Source organism: Erythrolamprus reginae, chromosome 3 (genome assembly GCF_031021105.1).
Source record: "Erythrolamprus reginae isolate rEryReg1 chromosome 3, rEryReg1.hap1, whole genome shotgun sequence".
Classification (NCBI taxonomy): Eukaryota; Metazoa; Chordata; class Lepidosauria; order Squamata; family Dipsadidae; genus Erythrolamprus; species Erythrolamprus reginae.
In genome coordinates this window covers 286,478-313,005 of record NC_091952.1, presented here as the reverse complement: position 1 = coordinate 313,005, position 26,528 = coordinate 286,478, and the positions used below count along the sequence as shown (strand labels likewise).

Below are 26,528 nucleotides of genomic sequence, written 5' to 3'. Positions count from 1 at the left end.
GTTTATACTCTCCGGACGGGATGGGAGGAGCCGGGTCCTTGGCGCCTCCCTTCCCCACTCTGGCCCCGCCTTCCACCCGACAGAGAGTCCCAGGCCGACCCCCACACACACACACACACACATACACACAGCCAGCCAAGCGTCGGTTGTGGCTCCGGGGAGGGGGCCCGCTGCAGCCTGGGGGGGGCTCATTAGGGGAAGGCGGAGTCGGGGGGGGGGCTCCCCTGCTGCAGCATCGCCCCCCCCCGCCAAAGCCTCCCTGGTCTAGGGCGTGGATAGGCCAAGGGGGCTCTGGTGGGACAGGTGGACTTCAGCTCCCACAAGGCCTCAGGCAGCGCCATTGGCTCAGGGATTCTGGGAGTTGAAGTCCACAAGTCTCAGAAGAGCCGAGGGGGCCCCGCCCACACACACACACACACAGCCATGGAGAATTGTTTTCTGAGCATCCCTGCCCCCCCCCCCCTTCCATTTTGCTCTGGCCAAGCAGAAGCTGCTCTTCCCCTGTGGCTTGGGATGGGCAGGAAACTCTCTTTCTTTCTTTCTTTCTTTCTTTCTTTCTTTCTTTCTTTCTTTCTTTCTTTCTTTCTTTCTTTCTTTCTTTCTTCCTTTCTTCCTTCCTTCCTTCCTTCCCTCCTTCCTTCCTTCCCTCCCTCAGGAATTTCCACCGGTGGCTTCCCGTCCTGCCCGCAGGAGCTCTGAAAACCTGAGTGGATGGAAGTAAAGCAAGAGCCCCCCAAGAAAGAAGTCAGCCGAGGCCGAGTCGGTTAGACTGGGGGGGGAGACATCTGCCCCACAGCAAGAGGGGCAGCAAACAAATGTAATAAAAATGTCTCCTCCGATGGGGCCCTGCAGGTGGTGGTGGGAGGGGGTTTCAGCATGGTCAACCTTTGGTCAACCTGCTTTTCTTAAGAGCTTATTAAGGGCAGGGGGGGCTGGTGCCCAGGGCAGCAGTACCTTCTTATCATTTTACTAAAGCTTCAGCCAAGTGAATCGAGCGGGGGCTTTATCTGCTGAAGAGAAGGGAAATGGGGAGGGGCTTTCCAAGCCCCTGGGGCCACCTGCAGTCCCCCACCCCCCGCAGGGCCTTTTCCCAGCAGGCCTCCAGCCAAGCGTAACTCCGAATGGGGAAGTGGCCCCTACTGGGGTTTTGAGTCAGGGATGGTGATACATTCCCCTCTACCTCGCCAGATGGAAAACCCCGGGCCTGGGGGGCAGCAGGGGGGGTCGCTTTTCTTCCCTTTGTTTGACTTGTATGCTGCCCAAACCAGAAGGACTCAAGGCTGCTCACAATAAAACTATAAAGCAATATAAAATCAATAATGTTAATATCAATTAAAAACCTTTAAATCTAGTGGATGCAATCATACTATCTCGCACATGCCAATCAAAACGTGTTTGGCCAGTGTTGAAAGGTGTCGGTCCTCTCGAAAGCCTTGGAATAGAATTTGGGGTGCAGAATTTCACACCAGTGGCCTTGTGGCTCAGCCCTGATGAGAGGGGGTGGAGTGGAGACCCCTCCCCATGAAGTCAGCCTCCCCTCTTCAGTGGGAGGGGCAACTGTGGCCCCTTCAGCTGACCAACTGGCCTTGACTGACCTTTCCTGAGGCTCCCAAATCCCTGGGAAAGCCCGATAGGCAAGCGGCCACCCCTATGCCACGGGGGGGGGGGGCAGGGGGCTGCAGGCCTCCTCCCAGGGCCGGACCTCCCCCTACTCAATCCAAAGCGCCCCCTCCCCAGATGTTTAGGCTCTGCTGTGGGGGATTGTCTCCCCGGTTCTTTTCCGCCCTCCGGTTCCCCCCGCCAGCCGCCCCCCCCCCCCCCCCATCTCTCTGCTCGCGGGACTCTTGGATGCCCCCGCGGCTTGAAGCTGGGCGTCCAGCCGGCCGAGGTCCAACCGGCTCCTCGCTCGCTTTGGAAACCAGCAGCAGCAGCTGCTCTTCGCGGGGCCGCCGCCCTTCCGCCCCTGCCCGCTCTGCCGGACGCCCTCGGAGCGCTGCCCCTCCGCACGCAGGTGGCCAGCCGGCGGGGGGAGAAGGCGAGCGCCTCCCTCCGGGCCCTACTGCTGCTCTGTCCGCAAGAGCCCCCTCCGTATTGGAGGTCTTGTGGGACAACAGCCCCGCGAGGCAGCGCAGTCTCCGCGCAAAAGACGGGCGAAATGGGAGGGGGAAGCCAGCTGGGACTTCCCCCGGCGGGGGATTCCCGGGAGGCGGGTGCGAGACTGCGGCGCCGCCCCTGGAACCGCCGCGCCCCGTCCGATGGGAGCCCCGCCGCCTCTCGGCGCCCATAAATAGAGGCCGGACTGGCGGCGGCGGGCCGAGGTGGCGGCGATGCAGGGGCGGCGGTGGCCGGTGGGGCTGAGCGTGGCCGCGGCGGTTCTGCTGACGGTGAGTTTCGCTTTCGCCCCGGGATCCCCCGCGAGTCCCAGCCGCCTCCCTCCCATTTGGGCAGCCCGTACCACTCTCCCTTTACCCCGCGTTGACCTCCCGCCTTCCTTCATTCCTTCTCAATCACTCCAGGCGTGGGAGCGTCCTCCTCCCTTCCCCACAGGGACCCTGCGAGGTAGGCTGCGCCGAGACTGGAGTGACCGGCCCAAAATCACCCACGCCAGGGCAGCCCGAGAGCCCAGGGGCTCCTGGAGATCCCTGGGCAGCCTTCCGAGTGCCCGTAGCCCCCCCCCCCCCTTTGGGTAGCAGCCCCTGGTCCTGGCTGGCTGGCACGGGGGTGGGGGGGCAGGGGGCAGGAATAGTCGCTGCCCTCTTTGAGCCTGGCAGAATTGGGTCCTTTTATATTGTGTGGGGGGCCGCAGTACAAAAAAATCAGGGGGAGGGTCAGCCCTGCTCTTCAGATCCTCCCCCCACCCAGCCCCCTTCCTTACCCTCCCTGGTGGGTCCTTAAGGGCTCTGTGAAGCTCCTGGTGGCTACAGTCCCCGTGTTTCCATCATGGTTCAGTCTGGGGCACCACGTGTGTTGGTGCCATCACAGACAACACTGGCATTGGGCCACGTGCCACACAAAGGGGACACGGAACGTAGTCTGGATTCCCAAAGGGGGGGGCTGCATTCCAGAGGGCAAAGGGGCCTTGGGGGCTGTTGCGGAGGGAGGGGTGGGATGTGCCGGTGCCTGGGGGCCGTGAGAGTCCACAGGCTCAGACACAGCTGTGTGGACGCTGCCTCCGAAGGACTCTGTCGACTGTCCATCCCGGGCTCTGGGGGGAGGGAAATTAGCCCGGGAACTTTTGCGCCGGTTTGCCTGGTTCACCATTTGCGACCCTGCCTGGATGGAGAGGCTCTTCTCACAGTCACTGCGGCCCTTGTCACCCCACGGATGGATTATTGCAATGCGCTGTACATGGGGCTACCCCTGAAGAGCGTCCGGAGACTACAGCCGCGTGAGCTGTTGGTGGGTGCCGCTAGACACGCTCACCTGACACCAAACCTCTTCAGACTGTGCTGCCTCCCGATTAGTCTCCAGGCGCAATTCAAGGTGTTGGCCACCACCTTTAAGGCCCTCCGTGGCTCAGGGCCACACTATCTTAGACACCGCCTCCCACCACATAGCTCCCAGCAACTGGTAAAGGCTCACGAGGCTGGTCTTCTCCGGGTCCTGTCAGCTAAACCGTCTTGGCTGGCAGGTCTGCGGGGCAGGGCCTTCTCTGTGGCTGCTTCCACTCTCTGGAACCAGCTACCCCCCGAGATCTGGACGCCCCCCCCTCCCGCTGGCCTTCTGGAAAGCGGTAATGTCCTGGCTTTCCCGACAGGCCGTTGATCTGAGGGTGGACCATCAAGATCCAGCCATAAATGGAATGCCTGGCTTTAACTGTTGGATTCAACTTGTTTTAAAATTGTTTTAGAGGTTTTAATATTATCCGTATGTTTTAATTTTGATTGTGAGTTGGGTGCCACACAAATGGAAGGAAGGAATGAATGAATGGATGGATGGATGGATGGATGGATGGATGGATGAATGAATGAATGAATGGCCACCTACCTACCTACCTACCTGCATACATAGTAAATACAGTTGTGGTGGCTGCTCCCAGGAGATTCTCTACCGTATGCAAATAGTTGCTTTAATTTGGGCTGTTTCTGTCCGTGGGTGAGGAACCTTAAAGGAAATGGCTCAGAAGGAAGCCCACCTGCCTTTCCTCATTTGGGGGCCTCACGTGAGGTTAAGAGAAGTGTGGGTGGGTGGGTGTGGGTCCATTTGTGGGTATAGTTCCCTCTAAGCTGAGCAGTGAGCAATCGCTCACTTAAAAATCATCATCAACTCAGAGTTTTCCAAACCTGCCCAGAAGCCGAGAGGGAAAGAGTGAGAGGGAAGGAGAGAGAGAGGGAGAGAGAGAAACAGATAGAAAAAAGAGAGGAAGGAAAAGAGAAAGAAAAAGAATGGGAGTAAGGAAGAGAGAAAGAAAATCAAAATCTAGTTTGAAACTAGCTCAACTATTTAAGTGGCATTTTGATATTGATAGAGTTGCCCTATTATGAGCTCACTGTTATAGACACACAGGACAGTGTTTTATTTTGAAATTCTCTGAGGCAAAACAGGGTGGGTTTTTTGTTTGTTTGTTTGTTTGTTTGTTTATTTCTGTGCCACCCAGTCCCAAAGGGACTGCCACTCAGACTCTATACTTTTCCGCCCACCCCCCAAAAACATGAGAGGGAACACTGTTTGTGGGTACAGTTTAGATGCCACAAACGGTTCCCCAGGTTTGTGGTTGGCACCCAGAGTGCCCCTCTGGACAGGGCGGCTTTTGGGCCCAGGGCATGGGGAGGTGGGGGGGCAGAAGCCTGGCAAGCCCTGTCCAGTGAGGCCAAGCCAGGCGGGGCCGAAGCAGGACTTCCCCGGGAGGTTGCTTGGAGGGGGGGGGGGCTTCCATTGGGGCCCAGCTGCCCGTTGGGAAGAGTCAGGGCCACCCTGGAAGCGGGGCCTGCCAGATGGCCCCCTCCCAGCCCTCCCAGTCTCCCGGAAGGAAGGTGGGGGTGGGGCGGGGGGTGCCCGTGTGGCCTCTGATGGCCGGTGGCGCTGTCTCCAGTTGCAGGGCCTGGTCCTCACGCAGGGGCCCAGCTGCAGCCAGCGGCAGTTCCAGTGGAAGGGCAGGTGCTGTGGACGATGCCCCCCAGGTAGGGTGGGGATGGCTGAGTCGCCCCAGCACTTCCTGAGCCCCCCCATCTGCTCCACCTTGGTTGGGAGGAGGGAGGAGGGAGCCCCCCCACCCAAAGCCCCCTCCCCATCGAGATCCGGCCCCTGGGTTCCCCTGCTGCTTCTCTGCCCCTTGGATGCCTCCAGCACGGGGGCCCCCGTTTCCCCCCCCCTTTTTGCAAAGTCTGCTGCTGGCACTTCTGAGGGTCCCCACAGAGAGGTTCCCCCCCCCCCGTTCCAGCCTCAGCCCCGCCTCTTCACCCCCTCCCCCCCCACCTTGCAGGCCAGAAAGTGGGCGTTGCCTGTTCAGAGGAATCCGACACGAACTGCACCGCGTGTGAAGACCATTCCTTCCAGGCCAAGTGGACCGAGCAGCTCCACTGCACCCCCCACCACATCTGCAACTCGAGTTAGTGCTCCCTCCCTCCGCACCCCCACCCCCCTTCATAGTGGGGGGGTCCTCTGGCGCCCTCTGGGGCGGGCTGCTTTCATACAGGCCCTTCGTGGCCCAACTCGGCCACTAACACCGGCCGCCCTGACGACTTTCCCTGGTTGGGTCGCGAGGCCTGTGGGGCAGCGTCCAGGCCCAGCCGGGGACCCCTTGCTTCAGCCCTGCCTGAGCTACAAGCGCCTGTTGGTGCCCTCTCCCCTTCCAGGAGCTGACCTGGTGGTCTTCCAGAACGGGAGCCGAGAGCGAGACGTGGTCTGCCACTGCCGGGGGGGCACCCACTGCTCCAGCCACGAGTGCAGCAGCTGCCGGCCCCACACCTCCTGCCACGCAGGGCAAGGGGTCCAGCGGGAAGGTGAGGGCGGCAGCAAGGGGATCCCGACCCCCCCCAAAAGGTCGCACAGGCCACGCCCTCCCCTCTGCCCCCGTCCTGAGTGAGCCTGGGGGGAGGGGGGCTGGAGTGAGCCTTGGTGCAGGGGGGGGCAGGCAGGGCTGGGGCAGGACGCGGCCTTCCCTGCCTGCTGGACAGGCCCCCAACCTCACGACGGCTCTCTCTCGCGCGCGTTTCCAGGCAATCACCTGAACGACACTCTGTGTGCCCCCTGCTCTTTGGGCCATTTCTCCAATGTTTCATCCGCCACGGCTCGGTGCCAGCCCTGGAGCAGGTAGGCCAGGCCGGGGGCCACCACAGAACGGGCCCCTTGAATGGCCGGCGGGGCCGGGCCAAGGGAGGAACGGGAGGGGCGGGAAGGCCACAGCATTCCACCCTGCGGGCCAAGCGCTCAGCATCGTCACTCTGGCAGGCGATAAAATGGTGCCCGACCCCCGTCTGTCCGTGGCAAGGCCACGCCCCTCCCCCTCCCTTCAGAGGTGCACAAGCCCCCCACAGTTCCACCCAAAGGGCCCCACGCCCCAAAAGGGGTGCCGTTTGCCCCTCTGCCGCCTGGTCAGGGCTCGCGTGGGGTGGGCTGCTGGGTGGGCTGCCTGGGGGGCCTGCGGGGGGGATCCATCCCCCCCTCCACCCCCTCTGACTGGGCAAAGTCTGCAGTCGTGCGGCTCTTCTGCGCGGAGTCTCTCCGGGAACCGCTTGGCTCTCTTCCCCAGCGGGGACTGCTTTGTGGTGGGCCCTGGGGGGGCGCGTAGAGGGGGGCCGTCTGAACGCCATGCCCGTCTCCCCAGGTGCCAGGAGGGACAGGTCCAGAAGGCCAACGGCTCACAGACAGCGGATGCCGTTTGTGGTAAGTGAGGCCAGAGGGAGGGGGAGGGGTGGTGGAAGGGGGGCCGGGCCCAGTGTTGGGGGGGCTGCCTCTTCTTCTCCTTTTCTCCCCCCCCCACAGAGGCCACCCCACTGAAGGCCAGGAAGAGCCACCTGCTGGTGCTGATCCCACTGGGGGCCTGCCTGGTGGGGGCCCTGCTTTTCTTGTGGTATCGACGACGTGGCCAGTGTGAGTGGTGGGGGAAGAAGGTTTGGGAAGATAGGGGGGCTTGTCTCTGGGAGAGTCCGGAGGGGGGTTGGAAGCCTTTCTTGGACCGGGGGGGGATCTTGGACCGGCAGGGGGAGGAAGTGGGGGTCCCAGGGGGCGGAGAGGTCTTCTAATGCTTCCCAGTCCAGCCTGAAACACACACCCCCACTCTGTCCGTGCTGGGTGGGGGCCCCCTCTTTGGGCTGAAACTCTCTGGTTCTCCTGCCGTGGGGACAGGGCGGCCGAGGGGGCTCTGGGTCTCCAGGGGAAGGGGCTGCAGCCCTCTGGTGCCCTCCCCCGAGGGGCCCAGTGGGTAGAGCAGCCCCCCCCCCCCGGATGGCCCTGCAGCTGGTGTCTTCTTCCCTCCTGCCCAGGTCCCCGGAAACAGCCCCAGGATCTGGTAGGTAGCTCCGTTTGGAGGGGGGGCGGTGGGGGGGGCAGAGCCCTGCTGCAGAGGATGGGGGGGTTGCTGGGGGGGCCGCTGCCAGCAGAGCCCCCAATGCCCCCTTGGTCCCTTGCAGCCCCCGGAGCCCACGGAGAACGAAGAGGAGGGCCCGGCCTTCCCCACACAGGAGACTCTGCTGGGGGAGCAGCTGGACAGGCCGCAGAAGGAGGAGGTCTGACCAGGATTGCCGTGGGGGTCTCAGGCCGGCTGACCCCCTGCACAAACACACCTGCGTCTCTGCACCCCAGGAAGAGGAGGCTGGAAGGGCCCTGGGCGTCGCCCCCCCCCCCACCCAGGATCCCGTCTCCCGTTGGACTGAGCTCTCCTGCTGGGAAGGGCCCGGGCAGCTCCTGGGGGGGGCCCTGGGCGGAAGCAGTGCCGCAAGGGGGCCCCCAGGGGCTTCTCCCCACCAGAATGACTGCCCCCTGCAGAGACACCCCCCCCGTCTCCCGAGCGACCCCAAAGGAGCAGGGGGGGTACGCACTGCAGCTCTTCCACAGGGCTCCTGGGCGCAGGGAAAGGCTGGGGGGGCTGCAGAGGGGCTTATCCCTCTTTTGCAGAACCATAGACCCATCTGGGTTTGGGGCAGCTGAGCCGGGCTCAGGCAGAGGGGGCTGGTGAGGGGGCTTCTCCCTGTTCAACAAGGCCCACTTCCTCTAGAGCCCAGGCCGGGGTGGGTGGGGGCTCTCAGCCGAGGGAGGGAGGGCAACCCCCCCCCCACCCCAGATCTGCCCTGGGTGCCGGTGGGGGGCTCTGCTGGCCAGGAGCCCTTGGGGGTGTCCACAGCTGCCCTCCGGAGGCAGTTGGGCTGGGAGGGAGGGAGGGAGGGAGGGAGGGGCCCTGGGGAGGCAGCTGGACTGAGCAGTCTGTGACCCCCCCCCCTCCCCCGTCTGTCTCGGACAGCAGCTCTGTCCCTGTGGGGCTGTTTTATAAATCTGACCTTTGGAAAAGCCTCTTCTGTTCCTGCAGTGATTGAAGCGAATTGGGGGGGTGGGGGCGCCTGCAACCCCCCAATGTGCTTTGCCTGGGGGGGGGGGCTCTCTGCTTCTGTCCGGGATTAGGTGTAGTGTGTGCGTGTGCGCACGCGTGGTGCTGTCCCTTATTTTTCATGAACCTGGGAAGCCCCCCCCCCCCCCCCCCCGCTGCTGGCCCGGATGACTGGGACCCTTCCGGGACCAGCTGAGTCACCGGGCGGGGCCTTTCCTGGGAGGCCCCACCACACGTGCCCCCCCCCCTTGAGACGCGGGCCGGCCTTTCCCTTTCTTCGCCCCAGCGCCGCTTCCGAGAAAGGGCGAGAGGAAGCGAGCGAGGCCGGACTCCCCAGAGGCGCCCTTGGAGGAACTGCAACCGGCGAGGGGGGGCACAAAATTTCCTCTCGGCCCCGCCCGCCCTGCTGCTTGGGGGCGTTTCTTAGGGCAGCCAATGACCGGAGATGCCCCCCCTCCCGCCTACTATCCGGAAAGGCCGCCCGGGCGGAGCTGCTTTCAACTGACCGGCGCCTCTCCGGCCGCCGCGCCCGCTCCCCCCCCCCCCCCGCTTCGCCTGCTGCCAGCGGCCCCTGCCCCGGTCCCTGCGAGCCCCCCGGACGGGCTGCCGAGGGGGGAGCGGGCCTGCATCCCGCCGGGGTCGGGGAGGGGGGCGCTGGTTCGGTTCGTCTCCAGGCGGGGGGGGTTGTTACTGGGGCACGGCGACCCTCTCCTCGGCCCAGCCCCCCCCCAATCGACAGGGAAGGTGATTATTATTATTTATTAGATTTGTATGCCGCCCCTCTTCGGAGACTCAGGGCGGCTCACAGCAATAATAAAAACAATGTACAATGACAAATCTAATACAGTATATTTAAAAATTATCCACAACCCCTTATTTAAAAACAAGACATACACACAAACATACCATGCATAAATTATATAGGCCTGGGGGAGATGTCTCAATTCCCCCATGCCTGATGACAGAGGTGGGTTTTAAGGCAAGGAGGGTGGGGGCAATCCTGATCTCTGGGAGGAGCTGGTTTCAGAGGGCCGGGGTCACCACAGAGAAGGCTCTTCCCCTGGGTCCCACCAGACAACGTTGTTTAGTCGACAGAACCCAGAGAAGACCCACTCTGTGGGACCTAACTGGTTGCTGGGATTCGTGCGGCAGAAGGCGGTCCCGGAGATATTCTGGTCCGATGCCATGAAGGGCTTTATAGGTGATGACCAACACTTTGAATTGTGACCGGAAACTGATGGGCAACCAATGCAGACTCCGGAGTGTTGGTGTGACATGGGCATATTTGGGGAAGCCCATGATTGCTCTCGCAGCTGCATTCTGCACGATCTGAAGTTTCCAAACACTCTTCAAAGGTCGCCCCATGTAGAGAGCGTGGTGCCCTGCCCTCCTGCTTGAGGGACAGGGGGGGGCTTCGTGGCTGTCTGTATCCCCCCACTTGTGGGCCTCCTCTCCTGCAGCTTCTGTTCGGGCCTCCTTGCCTCCCTCCTGGGCCCTGTCTGTGAGGGTCTCCTGGGCCCACCGTGACAGCAACCGGGAGTGGCCGGCCAGAGATGGCCCTTGCTCTGCCAGCGTCCTCTCCTGTTGCAGAGGGAGGGTGGGCGGGGGGCCAGCCCCGGGGGTGGGGGCACAGCGACCAAGACTCTTCGAGGTGGAGCTCCTGCCCAGGTCCCAGCGGCCTCCCGCAGGTCCAGACCAGAGCTTTGCCAGTGCTGGAGGGGGGCATCAGGCGCCACCCCCTCCCAGTCCCACAGCGAGGTCGTCCCTCTCGGCTCCCCACCCTCCCCCCATGCCCAGGTTCCTCCCCAGGCTGAATGGCCCAATTCTGCCAGATGGCTGAGCAACCAAGAAGGGCAGAGTAGCTGCTCTCTGGAGGGCCCCTGCCCCCCATCCGGTTGAGTCCTGGGACAAATCGGGCAGCTTAGGAACAATTTTGGAATTTGTTGTGATTCAGCTGCTAAGTCAGGCAGGACCTTTGGCCATCTCCTGGACCACACACACACACACACCCTCCCTCCCTCCCTCCTCCCCCTCTGCCCTCCCCCTCCCCTTCTGCCTTCCCCAACATGGGGGTCTCCCCATCCTCCGAGGAGGCCTCTTTTGGCCTGCGGTGGCCAAAGCGTTTGAGCCCCAGGGTCCAGCACCCCATGCGGAGGCATCGTTCTTTGGCGCTGGGCCTTCCTTACGGCCACACGGAGCTCCTGGGGGAACCGGAGCCTCGACTGAGGGGAACCTGGTGGGCAGGGGGGCTGCGCTTTGCAATGCCCTGCGCTACGTTTGCCATAGAACTTGAGATCGCAGCCCTGCGAATGCCGCGTGTTCAGCACCCAGTGACGCAGAGGAGCCGGTGGGGGGCATCACGGTGGAGCCAGTAAGTCCGGTCACTGGAAAGAGGCTTTGAAAAGGGGGGGGGAGAAAAGCTTATAAGCCCCAAACACCCAGCCAGAGCGGGGGGGGCGTGTTCAAAGAGTCCGAGCGGGGCTGCTTGAGGGCCCCCCCTTGCAGAAACGCTGTCACAGTGAAGTTTGGGGGGGCTTTGGCAACTGAATTATTTTATTAATTGGATTTCTATGCCGCCCCCCCCCTCGGAGGACTCGGGGCAGCACAGGATTCTGGGGCTGTCCACTGCCTTGTTTCGTCCAAAGGCCGCTCGCTCTCGTAAGGGCCTGCTGGCCTAACCAACCTTGTGTCTGGCCTTCTCACACACAGATACAAGCACAACCATCTCCGCTTGCTTCAATAAAGGAGAGGATGGGAGGTGTGTGCGTGTGTAGGCAAACTGAAGGGTGTTTGCAGGCCACTCAGCAAAGCGGTGGGAGTGATGTGCCGGTGCCTGGAGGCTGTTGGGGCCTGGATGGGGGTCAACAGGCTCAGACTCCACCCTGACAAGATGGAGTGGCTGTGGGTCTTGCCTCCCAAGGACAATCCCATCTGTCCGTCCATCACCCTGAGGGGAAAATCATTGACCCCCTTGGAGAGGGTCCGCAACTTGGGCGTCCTCCTTGATCCACAGCTCACATTGGAGAAACATCTTTCGGCTGTGGCGAGGGGGGCGTTTGCCCAGGTTCGCCTGGTGCACCAGTTGCGGCCCTATTTGGACCGGGAGTCACTGCTCACGGTCACTCATGCCCTCATCACCTCGAGGCTCGACTACTGTAACGTTCTCTACATGGGGCGACCTTTGAAGAGTGTTCGGAAACTTCAGATCGTGCAGAATGTGCCCGCGCAAGCAGTCACGGACTTGCCCAGACTTGCCCACATCTCTCCAGCACTCCACGGTCTGCACTGGCTGCCAATCGGTTTCCGGATCCGTTGGTCATGACCTATAAAGCCCTTCATGGCATCGGACCAGACTATTTCTGAGACCGCCTTCTGCCGCACGAGTCCCAGCGTCCGGTCAGGTCCCACAGAGTTGGCCTTCTCTGGGTCCTGTCAAGCAGACAATGTCACTTGGTGGGGTCCAGGGGAAGAGCCTTCTCTGTGGGGGGCCCCGCCCTCTGGAATCAGCTCCCCCCAGAGATTTGCACTGCCCCCCCTCCTTTCCTTTCGTAAGAATCTGAAAATGTATTTATGCCACCAGGCTTGGGGTCACTAGACAGCAGGCCCTGTCCAGTGAATGTGTAGGATATGGTAGCACACATGTGAATATGTTTGATTTTAAAATGTTTAGCTTTTGTTAAAAAAATATTTCTATTAATCGGATTTAGGAGGTTTTTCTGTATTGTACTTTTATTGAAGTGTTGTAAGCTGCCCCAAGTGACGGAGAGGGGGGCATATAACCCCCCCTTCTCTCCTTCCTTCCCCCTCCCACAATGCCCAGACCTCTGCCCGTAAGGCCCCATACGCACAAGCCCCAAAGACAATGTGCCCACGGGCCCATAAAGACCTCTGTCCTCTCCTTTGGGCCTCTACTGGGGAGGCAGGAACAGCCCAAGGCTCCAGAGCCCCCACCGGCCTTCTGGGGGGGGGCAGCCATCTGTCAGAAAGCACAGCCGCTCTCTGCTTCCTTCCCCCCAACAAATAGCCCCTGGCCAGAACCCCCAGCCCACTCTAGGGGGAGCCCCCCCCCGAGGCTTCTGCCCTCCCCCCCTGCAGCCCCCAGCAGGTTTGGGCTGAAGGGAATTGTCCAGAAGGGCCTAGCCAAGGAGCCCTCCCCCTCTGGGTCAAAGGGCAGCCTCCCCAGCCGAATGCCTGGAAGGGGGCAGCCTTAGTCCACTGCCTGGGCTGGCTGCAGGTGGCAGGCCAGAAGACTGGACCTCACCCTTGGCTGCTGCCGTCCCAAAGGGGGGGGGCTTCTTGTGCATCCAGGGACCAGGTGGCAGCTCATGGGAGCCCCCACACACACCCCAGTGCAGACCAGAGGGGGTGGGACTCCTGGACCCGCCTCCCCCCCAGCCAGGACCCCCTCCTGCAGCCCCCTGGTTAGGCTGCCAGCCACTGCAGGGCTGGGGGGAGCCTGACTGAAGGGGGCTCATCATTCATCCGGCAACGGGGGGGGGATTGACGTTGAGGGACAGAATTGCCGGTTGGAGGAGGAGGAGGAAGGCAGGGGGAGGACAAGGGGAGGGGGAGGCAGCGCAGGGGCTCCAGAGCCCCCTGTAATACCAATTACGGGGTAAAGTGACGGGATGAATCTTTGTGCCGTGAATGAAGTGGGCAGTCACTCACCTCTGTCCGGCTGTTATTAGCCAACTGTGAGAAATTACTTCCACCTCGGCTGGACTCACCTGGCCCTGTGGCCCCACCAGCAGCCCCCCACCCCCACCCCCACACCAGGGAAGCGGAGGAGACCGGCAGAGCTCCAGGCCTTGCTGTGGGAAGGGTCCCTACACTGACCACCACCCCCAGACCGGCTCTGTGTCCCCAACCAGGTAGAGAGAAGCCCGGGGTGTGTGGCTGCTGTGGCCACTTCTGCCTGGGGAGGCCATGGAGGGAGGGGCTTCGCACTCTTCTTCAGCCGTCTCTCTGCATCCCTGCAGCTAGTCCTCAAGCTTTGCGCACCCCCCCCCCGGGCAAAATGGAAGGCCACCTCAGATGCCCCCCCCATCCAGCAGTGGCTCTCAGGGGCTTGGCTAGAACAAGGGGCCCCTCCCCCTCTCCCTGGGGGGCACCTGAGGGCCACGGAAGGGACCACCGTTGGGAGGTGGGGGAGGGTCTCCCAGCAGGCCCTTCCGCCTTGAACCTAGTTCCTCGCCCGTGTGGGGGTCTGGAGGGGGGGCTTCTTGGCATGCTGGGCCTGTTCTTGGCTCTTCAGCAGCGGAGCCTGACCATCATCCATCCCTGAGTCGGCCTTGGGGTGATTTATGAGCCTCGCCTTGGAGGAGCCCCCCCCCCTGGGTGATGGAGTGGACATCAATAAACACATGGGGCTCTGGGGGGGGCTGCAGCAGAGGAGGGGGGAGGGAGCGGCCCTTCCTGGGTGGGTCCTCTGGTGTCCCCACCCCCCCCCCCCCCGTCTCCAGGCTTCAGTGAATGGCACAGCCTTTAATCCCCCCCCCTTCTGAAAAAAAGGCTGGACCTACCTTTGAGATTCCTGCTTTTGTCCTGCCAGCCTCTGTCCTTCATCTCTGCCTCCCGCCCCCGCCCCCCACCCTCCTGCACGGAAGGAGTGGAAGGACCTTCTGGGGGGGGCAGACGAGGCTCCCCCGAGGCACCGAGCAGCCTGGGCTGACCTTCCACCCCCCCTGTTATTAAATGCTGGGTTGCACATAAGGGCCCCTCCCTCCCATCCTTGTAAACCAGGGCAATGAAAATGCTACGGGGGGGGGGATAGCAGAGCAGCGCCCCCCCTTGGCGGCTTCAGAAGAAGAGGAGGGGGGTGAGCCTCGGGACGGACTGGGGGGGGCGAGGTGGAGGCTGCAGGGTCGGCTATGGGGCAGCTGCTCCTGGTGGGGCTGGCAGCGGGGGAGGGCCTTGTGGTCACCCTGGACAAAGCAGGGGGCGGTTTCCATCTGGCCCTGACATCTGGGGGAGACTTTGGGGGGCAGGTGGGCCACCTCTCAGGCTCTGCTTCTTCCCTTGACCCTCCGGGGGCCCCTTGCCTGCTCCAGCTCCACCCCAGCTTCCCCCCTCCCCCCCCGTCTGCCCCAATGCTGCCCCAATGCGCCTCCCCAGCTGCTTCCGGAATCCAGAGACCGGCACAGAGGAAGAGTGGGGAGTCTTCTTTTGTCCACCCCACCACCACCACCAAAACCAGGCCAGGGCAGCAAAAGGCCAGCTGGGCTAAAGACCCTGGGAGACTCTGCGCCGGCCATCCAGGGGGCAGAATTCTGAGCCTCCACTTAGAGGGCCCCTCGGAGGTCTCGCAGGCCCCTGACTCTCGGGGAGCGGGGGGCACAGTCTCCGTGGGGTCTGGGTGGGTTGGGAAAATCGGGCAGGGCAGCCAGAGGGAGGGGCTCCGCAGCCCTCCCGCCATCCGCCTCCTGCAGAGACCCCCGGGACTGGGGAAGGGGGGGCCAGGCTGCCAGCTTTATTCATCCGTTCGGTCATTCATTCATTCATTCATTCCATTTTTATGCCGCCCCCCCCTCCCTGGGGACTCTGGGCGGCTTAGAACCCAAAACACACCATCCCCAAAAGCCTATAAAACCGTGGGAAAACAACGGGAAGAGCGAAGCCCCTTCGTGGCACTTACGGCCGGATCCCACTGGTCCCACTCATCCGATCCAGGGCCACAGAAGCCGGAAGGCCGGCCGGGCGGAGGCAGCCCTGGTCTGGGAAGGCTTTGGCCATCCTCCGCCACACAGTCATCGCTCAGGGGCTGCCAGCTGCTCCGGTGCCCCCCCCCCATTTCCCCTGCTCAGGGGCTGCGATAGCATCAGCCCCCATCAGTTATCCTGCTGAGCCCCCCTCTCTCCCCCCTTCTTTCTTTCTTTCTTTCTTTCTTTCTTTCTTTCTTTCTTTCTCTCTTCTGGGCTTATTGGCTTTTCTTCTCTTTATGGCTAAATAATTGCCGGGACAGAAAAGGCTTTGACCACTGAAGGGTTACTAACTGGATTGGCCCCTTATCAGCCCAGGGGAAGCTGAGGGGGGGCTGCGATATTTACGGCTGGGGATATGTGTCATCAGCCAATTGCAGCAGCCACAACGCCAGCCTATTGGAGGGGGGAGGCTGGGGAGAGCCGGCAGTTTGAGTGACCCTGCGGCAGGCCCGGCCCTCCCGGGAAGGGGGGCAACTGGACCCCAGTTCTCTGGCTGGCGGGGGGAAGCCCCAAAGCAGCAGCTGGGCTCCCCCCGGGGACACCCCCAGGCCAGCGGGGGGCCCTGTGCTAACTCCTAGACCCGGGGGTGGGGGCTGGGGTGCCCTGTGCAGGCATTGCCCAAATTGGCCATCCTGGGCTGGAGCTCCCGGCGGGTCCGGTGGCCTTTCCCCCTACCTGCATGGGGGAGTGACCCTCGTGGGCACGGACTGAGCGAGGGGGGCGGAAGCGAAGGTCTGACTGCTCACTTGGGGTGACCGGGAACAAGCCCCCCCCCTCTAAGGCCCCACTGAGCTCTTCTCCTGCACCCCCCACTGACCCAGGCTGAGGTCCGGCCAGGTGAGGAGCCTTGATGGCATGGGGGGGGCAAAGTGGGGGGGCCCTGAGCAACCCGTTCCCCATCAGGACTTCCCTGGGGGCCACATTCGAGCAGCAGGGAGCTCTTCCACCCGGGGGCCTTTCCTGCCCCCCCCCGAGACCGGCCTTGCATGGCTGTGGCAGAGCAGGCCAGGTGGGCAAAGGGTTGCCCCTTCAACCAGGTGGGGGGGGTCAGCAGCAGCAGCTGGAGAAGAACCGGGGGGGGGGTTAGCTCCTTCTTCTTTCGGTCCTGCCCACCTCATTGAAAGAAAAGCGGGCAGGGGGCTTGGTCATCCCTGTGATTTAGGGGGTGATCTGACCGAATGGCTCAAGAGATCAGAAGCCCCCCTAGCCCCCTCCCCACGCTGAGGGCAGCCCCTCCCGCTTGACGCCCAGAGGGGGGGCAGACCGAGCCCAGCTTCCCTCCCCATCCCATGCGATGCCAGCCTTGCCTGCAAAAGTGCCGCAGTGGCCAGTGGGGGGCAGCCTTGCGCCAGGCAGGAGAGAGGCTCCTCCCCAGCTGCTGCCCAGAAGGGGGCCTGGCCAGCCTCCCCCCCCCCCCCCCCACACACACACGCACACGTCTTTCCTGGAGGGAGGGGGGAGGGAGGGGTGTGCTTTTTCATTCCCCCCCCCCAGGCTCCAGGCCTTTTCCTCTGGAGAATCCCAGACTCCCCAGCTGTTTTATGGCGGGGAGCCCCCCTCCCCGAGCAGGCTGTCATCCTGCAGGGCTGCCCTGAGGCCCCCCCCTGAGGCAGCAGGCAGGAAGGGCCCCCACCAGGGTTGTCCCTCCGTCCGTCTACCCCTTCCTCCCTCACAGCAGCCCAGCCTGGATGGGGCCCTGCACCCCCCCCCCCCCCAGTAAGGCTGGGGCTGCCCCACGTGGCACCGCAGGCCTTGCTTCCCCCCCGACACAGGAGACACAGGCAGAAGGCGGGAGGTCACCCGGGCTCAGGTCTCACGGGGGGGGGCTCCGTCCCCTCCCAAAGGGCCCCCGCCCCCTCGAACCCCCTGCCCCTCTGCTGCCCCCCTCCCCTCCCTGCATGAAGAGGCCCTGCCTCAAGTCCTGCCTCCAGGGGGCAGGGCAGCTAGTCCTTTCTCTGCATTTTGGCCCGGGAGACCCTCCCTCCTCAACCCACATGGGGCAACTTCCCACATCCAGGCCAAGCGCACCAGGCAAGTCCATGGGGGGGGGGGAGCGGAGGTTGCCAAGCCTTCTCCGCTCCAGCCTCCCTTCTGCCCCCCCCCCCGAAGGCCTCTACAGCCTCTGGTGCTAAGGGCCCCCCCAGCAGCCCAGGAGAAGGGAGAGCAGCCTGCCCCTCTGGGCCTGTGGGGAGGGGCGGCCCCTGCACAGGAGAGGCTGAGCGGGGGAGTGAGAAACCTCAGGCTCCATTCAACCGTGGCTGATGGGGGCGGGGGGGGGGCACAGAGTGCAGCAGTTCCTGCAAGGCCGGAAAAGGGGCCCAGGAGGCCAATGGACTCCCCATGTCTCCTGCAAGGTCAGTCTGTGTCTCTCCGCCCCCCCCCCCCCCGGCTGCCTGTCTCCAGATTTGGCCCAGAAGGAGGGCTGGTCAACCCTGCTGGCTGGTCTGGTGGATCCGGATGGCGGGAGAAGAAAGGCCAAACGGGGGGGGGGGGGGGGGGGGGGCTGGGCCAGGCTGCCCCCAATCCAGATCTGCCCAGGATTCCCAGCGGGGTCTGTGGGGCCCGTTTCCCCCCCAACTTGCATGGGGTTTTGCAAGGGCCCCACCAGGCCGCGTCCTGCCCCCCCCCCCAGGTCCCCATCCCTCCTCCCATCCGCCCTTGAGGGAAGGAAGGCCACAAGGGAGAGCGAGCAGCCTGGCCAGGCAGGGCCTCTTCAGCCGGATGCCCATCAGGGCCACCTGGCTGGCACAGAACCCAGGAAACCACGGAGGGTGAATTGCGAATGGCGTGGCCGCCTCTCCCTGCTTCTCCCCCCTTCGTGGCCACTTCCTCCCACCGGCTCCACTGGGAATCCCCCTCCCCCATGGCTGGGCCAAGTCCCCCCCCCCACAGTTGGATTCTGCATTCCTCCATTCCCTCCACCCACCCACCGGCCTCACCCTCCGGCCAGGAGGCCCTGCCAGTCACAAGCCGGGATTGGGCCTCAGCCCCTCGTGGCTCTTTCTTTCCCCTGCGCCCAGCAAGGTCCTCAGGCTGCTCACGAGGGGCGGAAGAGCTCCCACCAGGTGGTGCCGAGCCCCCTCCCCAGGGAAGCCTTGCCTGCTGAATCTCCACCCGCAGGTGGGCTCTGCTGGGAGCCCTTCTGCAGCCCTGGGGGGCAGGTGAGGGTGGCGGGAGCTGTGTTGGGGGCAGGCAGCCCCCTTCCTCCTCGTCCCTGGCCAAGGCTCTCCTCCGCCTCCCAGGGGTTTCCTGCACGGCCGGCCCTGGACCCTCCAGCCCTTCGGCCTTGCAAGCGGGCCAGGCGGGCCTGAGAGGGGGGCTGAGGGCCGCAGGGTCACACAGGGGTCTGGGCCCCCAGCACCAACCCTGGGCCCAGAGAGGGACACCCCCTGGTTTGCAGCCTCCTTCACCTGGCCCTCACTTTGCACCCCCTCCCCCCAGGAATTCTGGGAGCCCCTCATTGCCAGTCCAGGTCAATTCCTCTCATGGGGTGGGGGAGGGCAGGTGGGCGCAGACACCATGTACATGTGGGCCAATGTTTAATGACCACTTGTCGGAATTAGAATCCACTTCCTGACTGGCTAACATTCCCCCTTCAACCGGGGGTCCCGCTCTTCCTGCCAGCCGAGAACTGCCAAGTGCCCCAGTCGGGGGTGGGGGAGGGGCGGCTGAAGAGCCGAGAGGAGGCCGGAGGGGCAAACCCTGCCCTGGCATCAGCCCCTCTCAGGTCGGTTGCCCTGCCTGGATTCTTGCCACCCTGAGTGGGAGGGGGAGGGGACGCTTCAGGCAGTTGGGGGGGAGGGGAGCCCCGCCCACTGCCCCATCCTCGCAGCCTGACTTCCCTTCCACTCCCCTCCTCCGTCCTTCAGGGGCCCCTCCCTCCACGAGAGGCCTGGCCGGAAGCCGCCCCCCCCCACTGTGACCCCTTGGAGAGGGGGGGGTTGGCTTTGGGGGTCCCGGGAGAGAAACGGGGCCCTTCTCCTGCTACTTTCCGAGGAAGGTCCCCTCTGGCCTTGAGGGCGCTGACTCTCCTTCCCCCTTCCAGGAGCTTCTATGGAGGGGGGGCAGCTGTTGAGCCGGCGGGGGGGGGGGCGTTTGGGGGACTGGCCTGGCTTTCTTGGCCGCCCTGGGGCTCCAGCGCAACGGCAGCCCCACTCCGGCAGCCCGGGAGGTTACGAAGAGGGCAGCGGGAAGCCTCCCAGGCTCCCCCATAGGGCAGGAGGGGCTCGCGAAGCTGCCGGGCCGCGGGGCTCGCGTGCAGCGGCGGCGGGAGCGGCAGGAGCACAAATTTACGACGCCAGTGCTGCCTCTCAGCTCCGACCGGGGCTCATCCGTCTTGCTGGCGCTGAAGATGGAATTAAATTACAGTAAAATCAATCTGCGCGCATGATGGAAAGGGGGCGGGCGGGCGGGCGGGCGGGCGCGCCGCTGACAGCTCCAGTCGGGCCGCGGGAAGCGAGTTCTGGGCCCGGGACGCCGCCGAGGGAGCCCAGCCGGGAGGAGCCCCACCCGCACCGAGCCGGAGCGGGCACGTCGGCAGCGGCGGTGGCTGCGGGGCTGGCCCCCGATGCGGCAGGAGGGGGCCGAGCCAGCCCGGGGCTCCCAGCCTCGCCCCCGACCGAGCCCTTCTTCTTCCCCCGGGAGGCGGGCCGGGTGGGGAGGGTCGCCCCACCCGAGTTCTGCGCCAAGCGACCCCGGGGAGCCCCAGAAGAGAAGCGGCGCTGGCGGGCCGGGCTTCCCGCCAGCGGGACAAAGGCAGCCGTAGCGTCGGGCGGCCACCCTGCGGCTCCTTGGCCCCCGCCCAAGCCGCTTCCGGGAAGCCGTCCCCACCGCCGGCCCGAGGGACGCCGCCATCGATTCGGCTCTTAAGCTGATTACTGCGGGCGGCGCCTGCTAAGGAGAGCGGGGGGCAGGCGGGACGGGCGGGCTTGGCCGGAGGCGTCGCGGAAAGGCTGGTCTGGGTGAGCCCGCGGGGCGCCTCTTCTGGCTCAGCTGCCTCGGGGCGGAGGGCGCCCGGCCTGGCTGCGGATGCATACAATCCCCCGACTCCGCCGGTTCAGCCCTCGGATTCCAGGCCCCCCGAAGCCCCGGGGAAATCCGGGCCGGCGCCCGCCTGCCTCCGGTGGGGAGAGAAGCGGAGGAAGCCGCGCCCTCCGCCCCCGGGCCAGCGCCTTCCTCAAGCCCGGCACTCCCGGGAGCAGGGGGCCAATCAGAGGCTCCAGGTGGGAGGCAGGAGCTGCGGCTGCTGCTTTGAGCGCCCCCCCCCCACCGGAAAGACAGACCCCCCCCTCTTAAAGACGGGGCCGGCAATGGGGTGGAGCCTGGGCTGGGGGCTCCCTCCCTCCCAAGTGTCCTCCAAGGGGAGCGGGTAAGCCCCCTCCTCTCCAGGAGCCCTCAAGTCAAGCCAGGTCTCAGCCCCCCTCGCCACCCCCAGGGCTGCCCAAAGGCTGAGCTAGCCAAACGGTGGGGGTGGGGGGAGGGGGTGAAGATTCTTCTCTTTGAAGCCAAGGGGGCTGAGTCCACCCAGAAGGACAGAGCTCTCTCTGCCTGCCCACTGGCTCATCCTTCTTATTCCTCCCTTCACGTCCATCTTTAGGCTTCTGTCCCATCGCCCAGCGCCCCCCCCCCCCGTGCCCACCGGCTCCCTTTGGAGCTGCCCTTCAGCCAATCTAGAAACATAGAAACATAGAAGTCTGACGGCAGAAAAAGACCTCCTGGTCCATCTAGTCTGCCCTTATACTATTTTCTGTATTTTATCTTAGGATGGATATATGTTTATCCCAGGCATGTTTAAATTCAGTGACTGTGGATTTATCTACCAGGTCTGCTGGAAGTTTGTTCCAAGGATCTACTACTCTTTCAGTAAAATAATATTTTCTCATGTTGCTTTTGATCTTTCCCCCAACTAACTTCAGATTGTGTCCCCTTGTTCTTGTGTTCACTTTCCTATTAAAAACACTTCCCTCCTGGACCTTATTTAACCCTTTAATATATTTAAATGTTTCTATCATGTCCCCCCTTTTCCTTCTGTCCTCCAGACTATACAGATTGAGTTCATGAAGTCTTTCCTGATACGTTTTATGCTTAAGACCTTCCACCATTCTTGTGGCCCGTCTTTGGACCCGTTCAATTTTGTCAATATCTTTTTGTAGGTGAGGTCTCCAGAACTGAACACAGTATTCCAAATGTGGTCTCACCAGCATTCTATATAGCGGGATCATAATCTCCCTCTTCCTGCTTGTTATACCTCTAGCTATGCAGCCAAGCATCCTACTTGCTTTCCCTACCGCCTGACTGCACTGTTCACCCATTTTGAGACTGTCTGAAATCACTACCCCTAAATCCTTCTCTTCTGAAGTATTTGCTAACACAGAACTGCCGATACAATACTCAGATTGAGGATTCCTTTTCCCCAAGTGCATTATTTTACATTTGGAAACATTAAACTGCAGTTTCCATTGCTTTGACCATTTATCTAGTAAAGCTAAATCATTTACCATATTACAGACGCCTCCAGGAATATCAACCCTATTGCACACTTTAGAGTCATCGGCAAATAGGCAAACCTTCCCTACCAAACCTTCCCCTATGTCACTCACAAACATATTAAAAAGAATAGGACCCAGAACAGACCCTTGTGGCACACCGCTTGTAACCTGACTCTGCTCAGAATACTCACCGTTAACAATAACTCTCTGATGTCTACGTTTTAGTTGCATCCCGTTTTGGTCACCACACTACAAAAAGGATATTGAAACTCTGGAGAAGGGGCAGATGAGAGCCAGCAGGATGACCCGGGCACTGGGGACTATAACATACAAAGAGCCTTGCATGAACTGGGCCAATCTGGCCAAGAGAAGGACCAGGGGAGACAGGATGGCAGCCTTCCAATACTTGAGGGGCTGCCCCAGAGAGGAGGAAGGGGGCCAGGCTGTTTTCCAAAGCACCAGAGGGCCAGACCAGGAACAACGGATGGAGGCTGCTGACCAAGGAGAGATTCAACCTGGAAACAAGGAGGAACTTTCTGACGGTGAGAGCGGTCAACCAGGGGAACAAAAATGGCCTGCGGAGGTTGTGGGAGCTCCAACACTTGAGACTTTCAAGGGGAGATTGGACGGCCATTTGTCCAGAGCCGCGTGGGGTCTCCTGCACCAACAGAGGGTTGGACTAGATGACCTACAAGGTCCCTTCTAATGATAATAAATAAAATAAACCCTCTGAAGCGTGCCAAGGGGGGCAATGTCCCTTCCCTATTCTATCCCTATTCTATCCCTATTCTATCCCTATTCTATTCTATCCCTATTCTATTCTATTCCATTCTATCCCTATTCTATTCTATTCTGTTCTAGTCTATCCCTATTCTATCCCAATTCTATTATATTCTATTCTGTTCTGCTCTATGTAAAAGATTCTGTTCCCTTCGGTTCCGTTCCCAGCCCCTCCCAGCTGGAAATGGGTATTTTTAACAACCCAGGTGGGGCATGGAGGGGCTTTCCTGTTTGTCCTGGAAATTGGACGTTCCAGCGTTTTTATCTGTGCTCAGCCAAGCGGAAACCGATCCCCCACTTCTCCTTCTGCAGTCTCCAGCCGGGCCCATCAAAGCAGCCCACTGGGAGCTGCCCGGCAAGTGGAGGCTGCCAGGGCAGAGGCCGCGCCTGGGCCAGGAAGGGGCTGGTGGGGGAACTGGCCCAGGGGTCTTCTTGGCTGCCCCTCCTCTTTCTCTCGGGACCCCCGAGGAAGAGCCCAGAGCCCAGGGGCCAAAAGTGCTGGTGGTCGAGGCTCTCGTGGCTCTTGGACCGGTGACCACGAAGGGGGCTGGGAAGGCTCAGGGACTCGCCTGTCCATCTGCCTCTTGGCTACGGTGAGAAGCCCTTGGCGAGTCCGCCTCTGACCAAGTGTTCTGACTGGCCAGGACCAGAGGGGTGGGTCCCAGCGGAAAGCCCAACCCTCGCGCCCCTCTCCCCATGTCAGGCCGAAGGCATTTTAGTCGGGGTCTTTTTGGCTCGCTACCCTTGCTGCTATTTCAATGCGTCTTCCTTATTGTGGGAAGGTCTGCGTCACAAACTCCTTGTCCATTGCCAAGGGCCCAAGGCCGTCCTTTGGCTTCACACTCCTGCACCTGCACAGAAGGAGATGGGAGTTGCTGCCAAGTTGGCAGGTGGAGATTCACCAATGTGATGGCCTGGGGGTTCTGGAGACAAAGGCTTGGACTTTCAGCTGGGTGGAGGAAACCCCCCCCCCCAGGGACTTCAGATTCCGGTCTCTCCCACCAGATGGGCCAAGAGGGCCCTGCTCATCAATTGGGACTTTGAGGAAGACTCAGTCACAGTAGCTTTTAGACTTATATACGGCTTCACGGTGCTTTTCCTGCCCTCTCTAAGCGGTTTACAGAGTCAGCATATATTGCCCCCAACCCTCTGGGTCCTCCTGTGACTCCCCCCCCTTGGAAGGACGGAAGGCCACCTGGAGCCTCCTGAGATTTGATCTGCCAAACTGCTGGCTGCAGGACTGTGGTCTAACCACTGGGCCACCAAGGCTCTAAATCTGACTCTGATTTAGGTTCGGATGCTGTTCAGACCCCTGATGCCCCCCACCTGGCCGGCCGGTCTGGGCCGCCGGGCGCGTCAAGGGTTGCCGCAGGAAGGGCCCAAGCAACGGAGCCGGTCTGGCGGGGGTGGGGTTTCACGCCTGCCTGCTGAGAAAGTGCCGGAGGGCGGAAGGGGAAGGGCGGGCAATCAGCGGCGAGTGGCACGGAGCTGCGCCTGAAGAGGCCCTGATTGGGAAAGAGAGGCCAGGTAGATCCGGGGCTGAACTCCCCTGATTAGAAGGCAGAAGGGGGGAGGGGAGAAGCCCCTCCCCCACGCCCCCCCCCTTTGTGGAGCAGGAGCAAGGGGGGGTTGGAAGTGGGGCTGGGCCCAGCAGGGATCCATCCGAGGCAGGGCCTTCTGGGGAGGCAGAGCCCCCACCCCCACCCCCCCACCCTCTGCACCTCCTGTGCTAGTCAGGACCAGACTGCAGAGAATCCAGCAAGCCCTTCCCTCCCCCCCCGCCCCCCCCGCCTGGGACGTGGGGTGGGGAGGGGGCACAGGCTGGCTGGCTCCACTGGAGCTTCTGCAAGTGGACGGGGGGGGGCAAGAGGCCTTCCATCTGTCCGGCCATCGGGGCCTCCCCAACAGGTGTGCTGGCTGAGCAACAGCTGGACGCCCCCCCCTTCTGCTGGCGGCTCCTGCCAGGGGGTGGGAGGCAGATGGGGGGGGGCTTTTCCCTGCCATCTGTTTGCTTTAATTGACTTCCGGCAGAAGTTTCTCCCCCCCTCCCCCTCCCTCCCTTCAAATTAAACCAGTTGCAAGGATAAAAATGTTAATTAAAAGGCCTTTTGATTAGATAGACAAATATTTACCAGTTATGAATGACCCCAACCCTTTCCGCAGACTCCACACTCAGCAGATCCCGGCAATTGGGTGGGCACCGAGGCTTTCTGGCCCCCTGCTCTCCCCCCCCTCTCTCTCTCTGCGAAGGCAGGCAGGGGGGCTGGTGCAGCTGCAGGGGGCTGGGTGGGGGGCTCCCAGCCCCACCTGTGCCAGCTCAGCACTTGCTGCCCAGGCAGAGCCTCGCTGGGCGCTATGGCGGTTGCCGGAGTCAGCAAATCTGTGCCCGGCTAGCATCAGGGAGGCTGGGCCAAGCGTGCCCACCCCGCCACCCCCCCTGCTCAGCTGGGCCTCCAGCTGCCTTCCAGGAAGGGGGGCAGCTGTGCAGAAATGGCCCCTGGCCTTGGCCTGGCCTTCTTGCCCACAGGAGGGGCTGCTTAAGCAGGCATGGAACTCCCCCCCCGGGCATGGAGGATCCGGGCTGGGTGGGGGGAACCCGGCGTGGGGCTCCCATGGCGCATCTCAGTGGGTCTGGGCGGGGGACAGAAGGAGAGGCCCAAAGCCTCCGCTCCCCCCTCCCCAGGAGAAGAAGGTGCCAGAAGCGCAGGGTGGGAAGGGTCCCTGGGGGTCATCTAGCCCAACCCCCTGTTCAAGACCAGGAGACCCACCAACGGCGGTCAGTGAAATCCACTGCTGGAGCCTGACGGGTGTCCAGGGCGGCTTTTGGCCTCTTCGGAGTGCTGCTCCCCTCACCCCAAATATGGGTCTCTCAGCCGACGTGGCCCCAAGCCCCTCGGCTCCTCTCTGCCTGGGGGGCAGGGGGGGCTTGGTGCCCCAGGGACCCTTCTGAGGAGAGAAGCCAGCCGGGGAGAGGAGGGGCTGCGGATTCATTTATTATTAGTAGTATTGTTATTATTATTGTTGTTGTTATTTATTCAACTGCTATGCCACCCAATGCTGAAGGAGTCAGGATTCGTGTGTCGTGTCCCCCCCAAAAAAGAAGGGCCCCCCGGTGGGAGCAGGTCAGCTTCCTTCCGTCCTGCTTTGCCAGAGAGGCTGCGCTGCCCGGAGGAGTCCAAAGAATTTCAAGCCCATCCCCACCCCCAGTTGCCCCTTCACTCGGCAGCCCAGGCTCCCCTCCCCACAAGTGCACAACGGGGCCCTCGAAGACCCCTTTGGCCTCGTTCCGGGGAGGGGAGCCGGTGGCTGCACCAGCTGCAGGGGGGCTTCTTTCTGGGCCCCAGCAGGGTCCTTCCCAACACCAGTCGGGGGTCAGTGGCTGCAGGCCCCTTGGCCTCCCGGGGGGAAGGACCTCCCTCGCCCGCCCCCTGCAGCCCCTGGGGAGGGCCAAGGAGGAGGGGCCCCTTGCGCCCACTTCCCTGGCCCTCTCTGGGGCTCCCCCATTGGCTGGCTGGCAGGCAGAAGCGAGCGGGGAAGGCTTGTGACGTTGACCCGAACAAGAGCCCAGCTGCTGCCCCCCACAAAGGGAGGGGGAGAGAGAGTCCCAGAGAACCGGACCCCTCCCTGCCCTCTGGACTGCGCCTGGGCCCTTGGCTTTCCCCCAGCAGCCCCCCTGCAACACCCCACGGCCCAGAGGAGCCCTGAGGGTGGGGGGGCAGGGCACGCAGGCTTTGGGGCTTCAGGGTCAGGTGGCTCTTTGCCCCTTCTGACCCCCCTCTTCCTTCCTTTGAAAGTGTGTGTGCACAGCTTGGCCGGAGCTTCTGTCCATTTGTCCTAATAAACCGATTGTCTTGAACATCTCCAGCACCGTTCCAGCTGCCAGGAACGTTCTTGGCCATTTCGGTTTTCCCTGATTCTCTGGAATTGGCAGCCTCTGGGCCTGGGGGGCCTTTGCGCCCCGCCCCTCCCCCTCCCCTGCCACCTCTGCTGGTCTCGGCCTCCTTTTAAAGAGATAAACAGCCGCAGCTTCCTTCCCTCCCAGCCGCAGCCCCTGGCAAAGCCTGCACCCCCCCCCAG

The 26,528-nt window shown here is 62.6% G+C and overlaps 1 protein-coding gene across 1 annotated transcript; it reads left to right on the top strand.

Moving 5' to 3' along the window:
* Positions 1–2,175: 2,175 nt before the first annotated feature.
* Positions 2,176–8,448, top strand: CD40 (CD40 molecule). Its single transcript, XM_070744303.1, has 9 exons — positions 2,176–2,384; positions 5,033–5,120; positions 5,423–5,548; positions 5,796–5,942; positions 6,159–6,252; positions 6,767–6,825; positions 6,925–7,032; positions 7,425–7,450; positions 7,572–8,448. Exons 1-9 carry the CDS (start codon positions 2,328–2,330, stop codon positions 7,671–7,673), a joined length of 807 nt encoding a protein of 268 aa, XP_070600404.1. The 5' UTR covers positions 2,176–2,327; the 3' UTR covers positions 7,674–8,448.
* The last annotated feature ends 18,080 nt before the right edge of the window (positions 8,449–26,528 follow it).

Bases quoted from the DNA above. Each gene is read 5' to 3' on its own strand.
- CD40 (XM_070744303.1), top strand. From the start codon at position 2,328: ATGCAGGGGCGGCGGTGGCCGGTGGGGCTGAGCGTGGCCGCGGCGGTT. The intron at 7,033-7,424 runs GTGAGTGGTGGG...CCTCCTGCCCAG, and splicing joins GTATCGACGACGTGGCCAGT to GTCCCCGGAAACAGCCCCAG. The intron at 7,451-7,571 runs GTAGGTAGCTCC...GGTCCCTTGCAG, and splicing joins GGAAACAGCCCCAGGATCTG to CCCCCGGAGCCCACGGAGAA.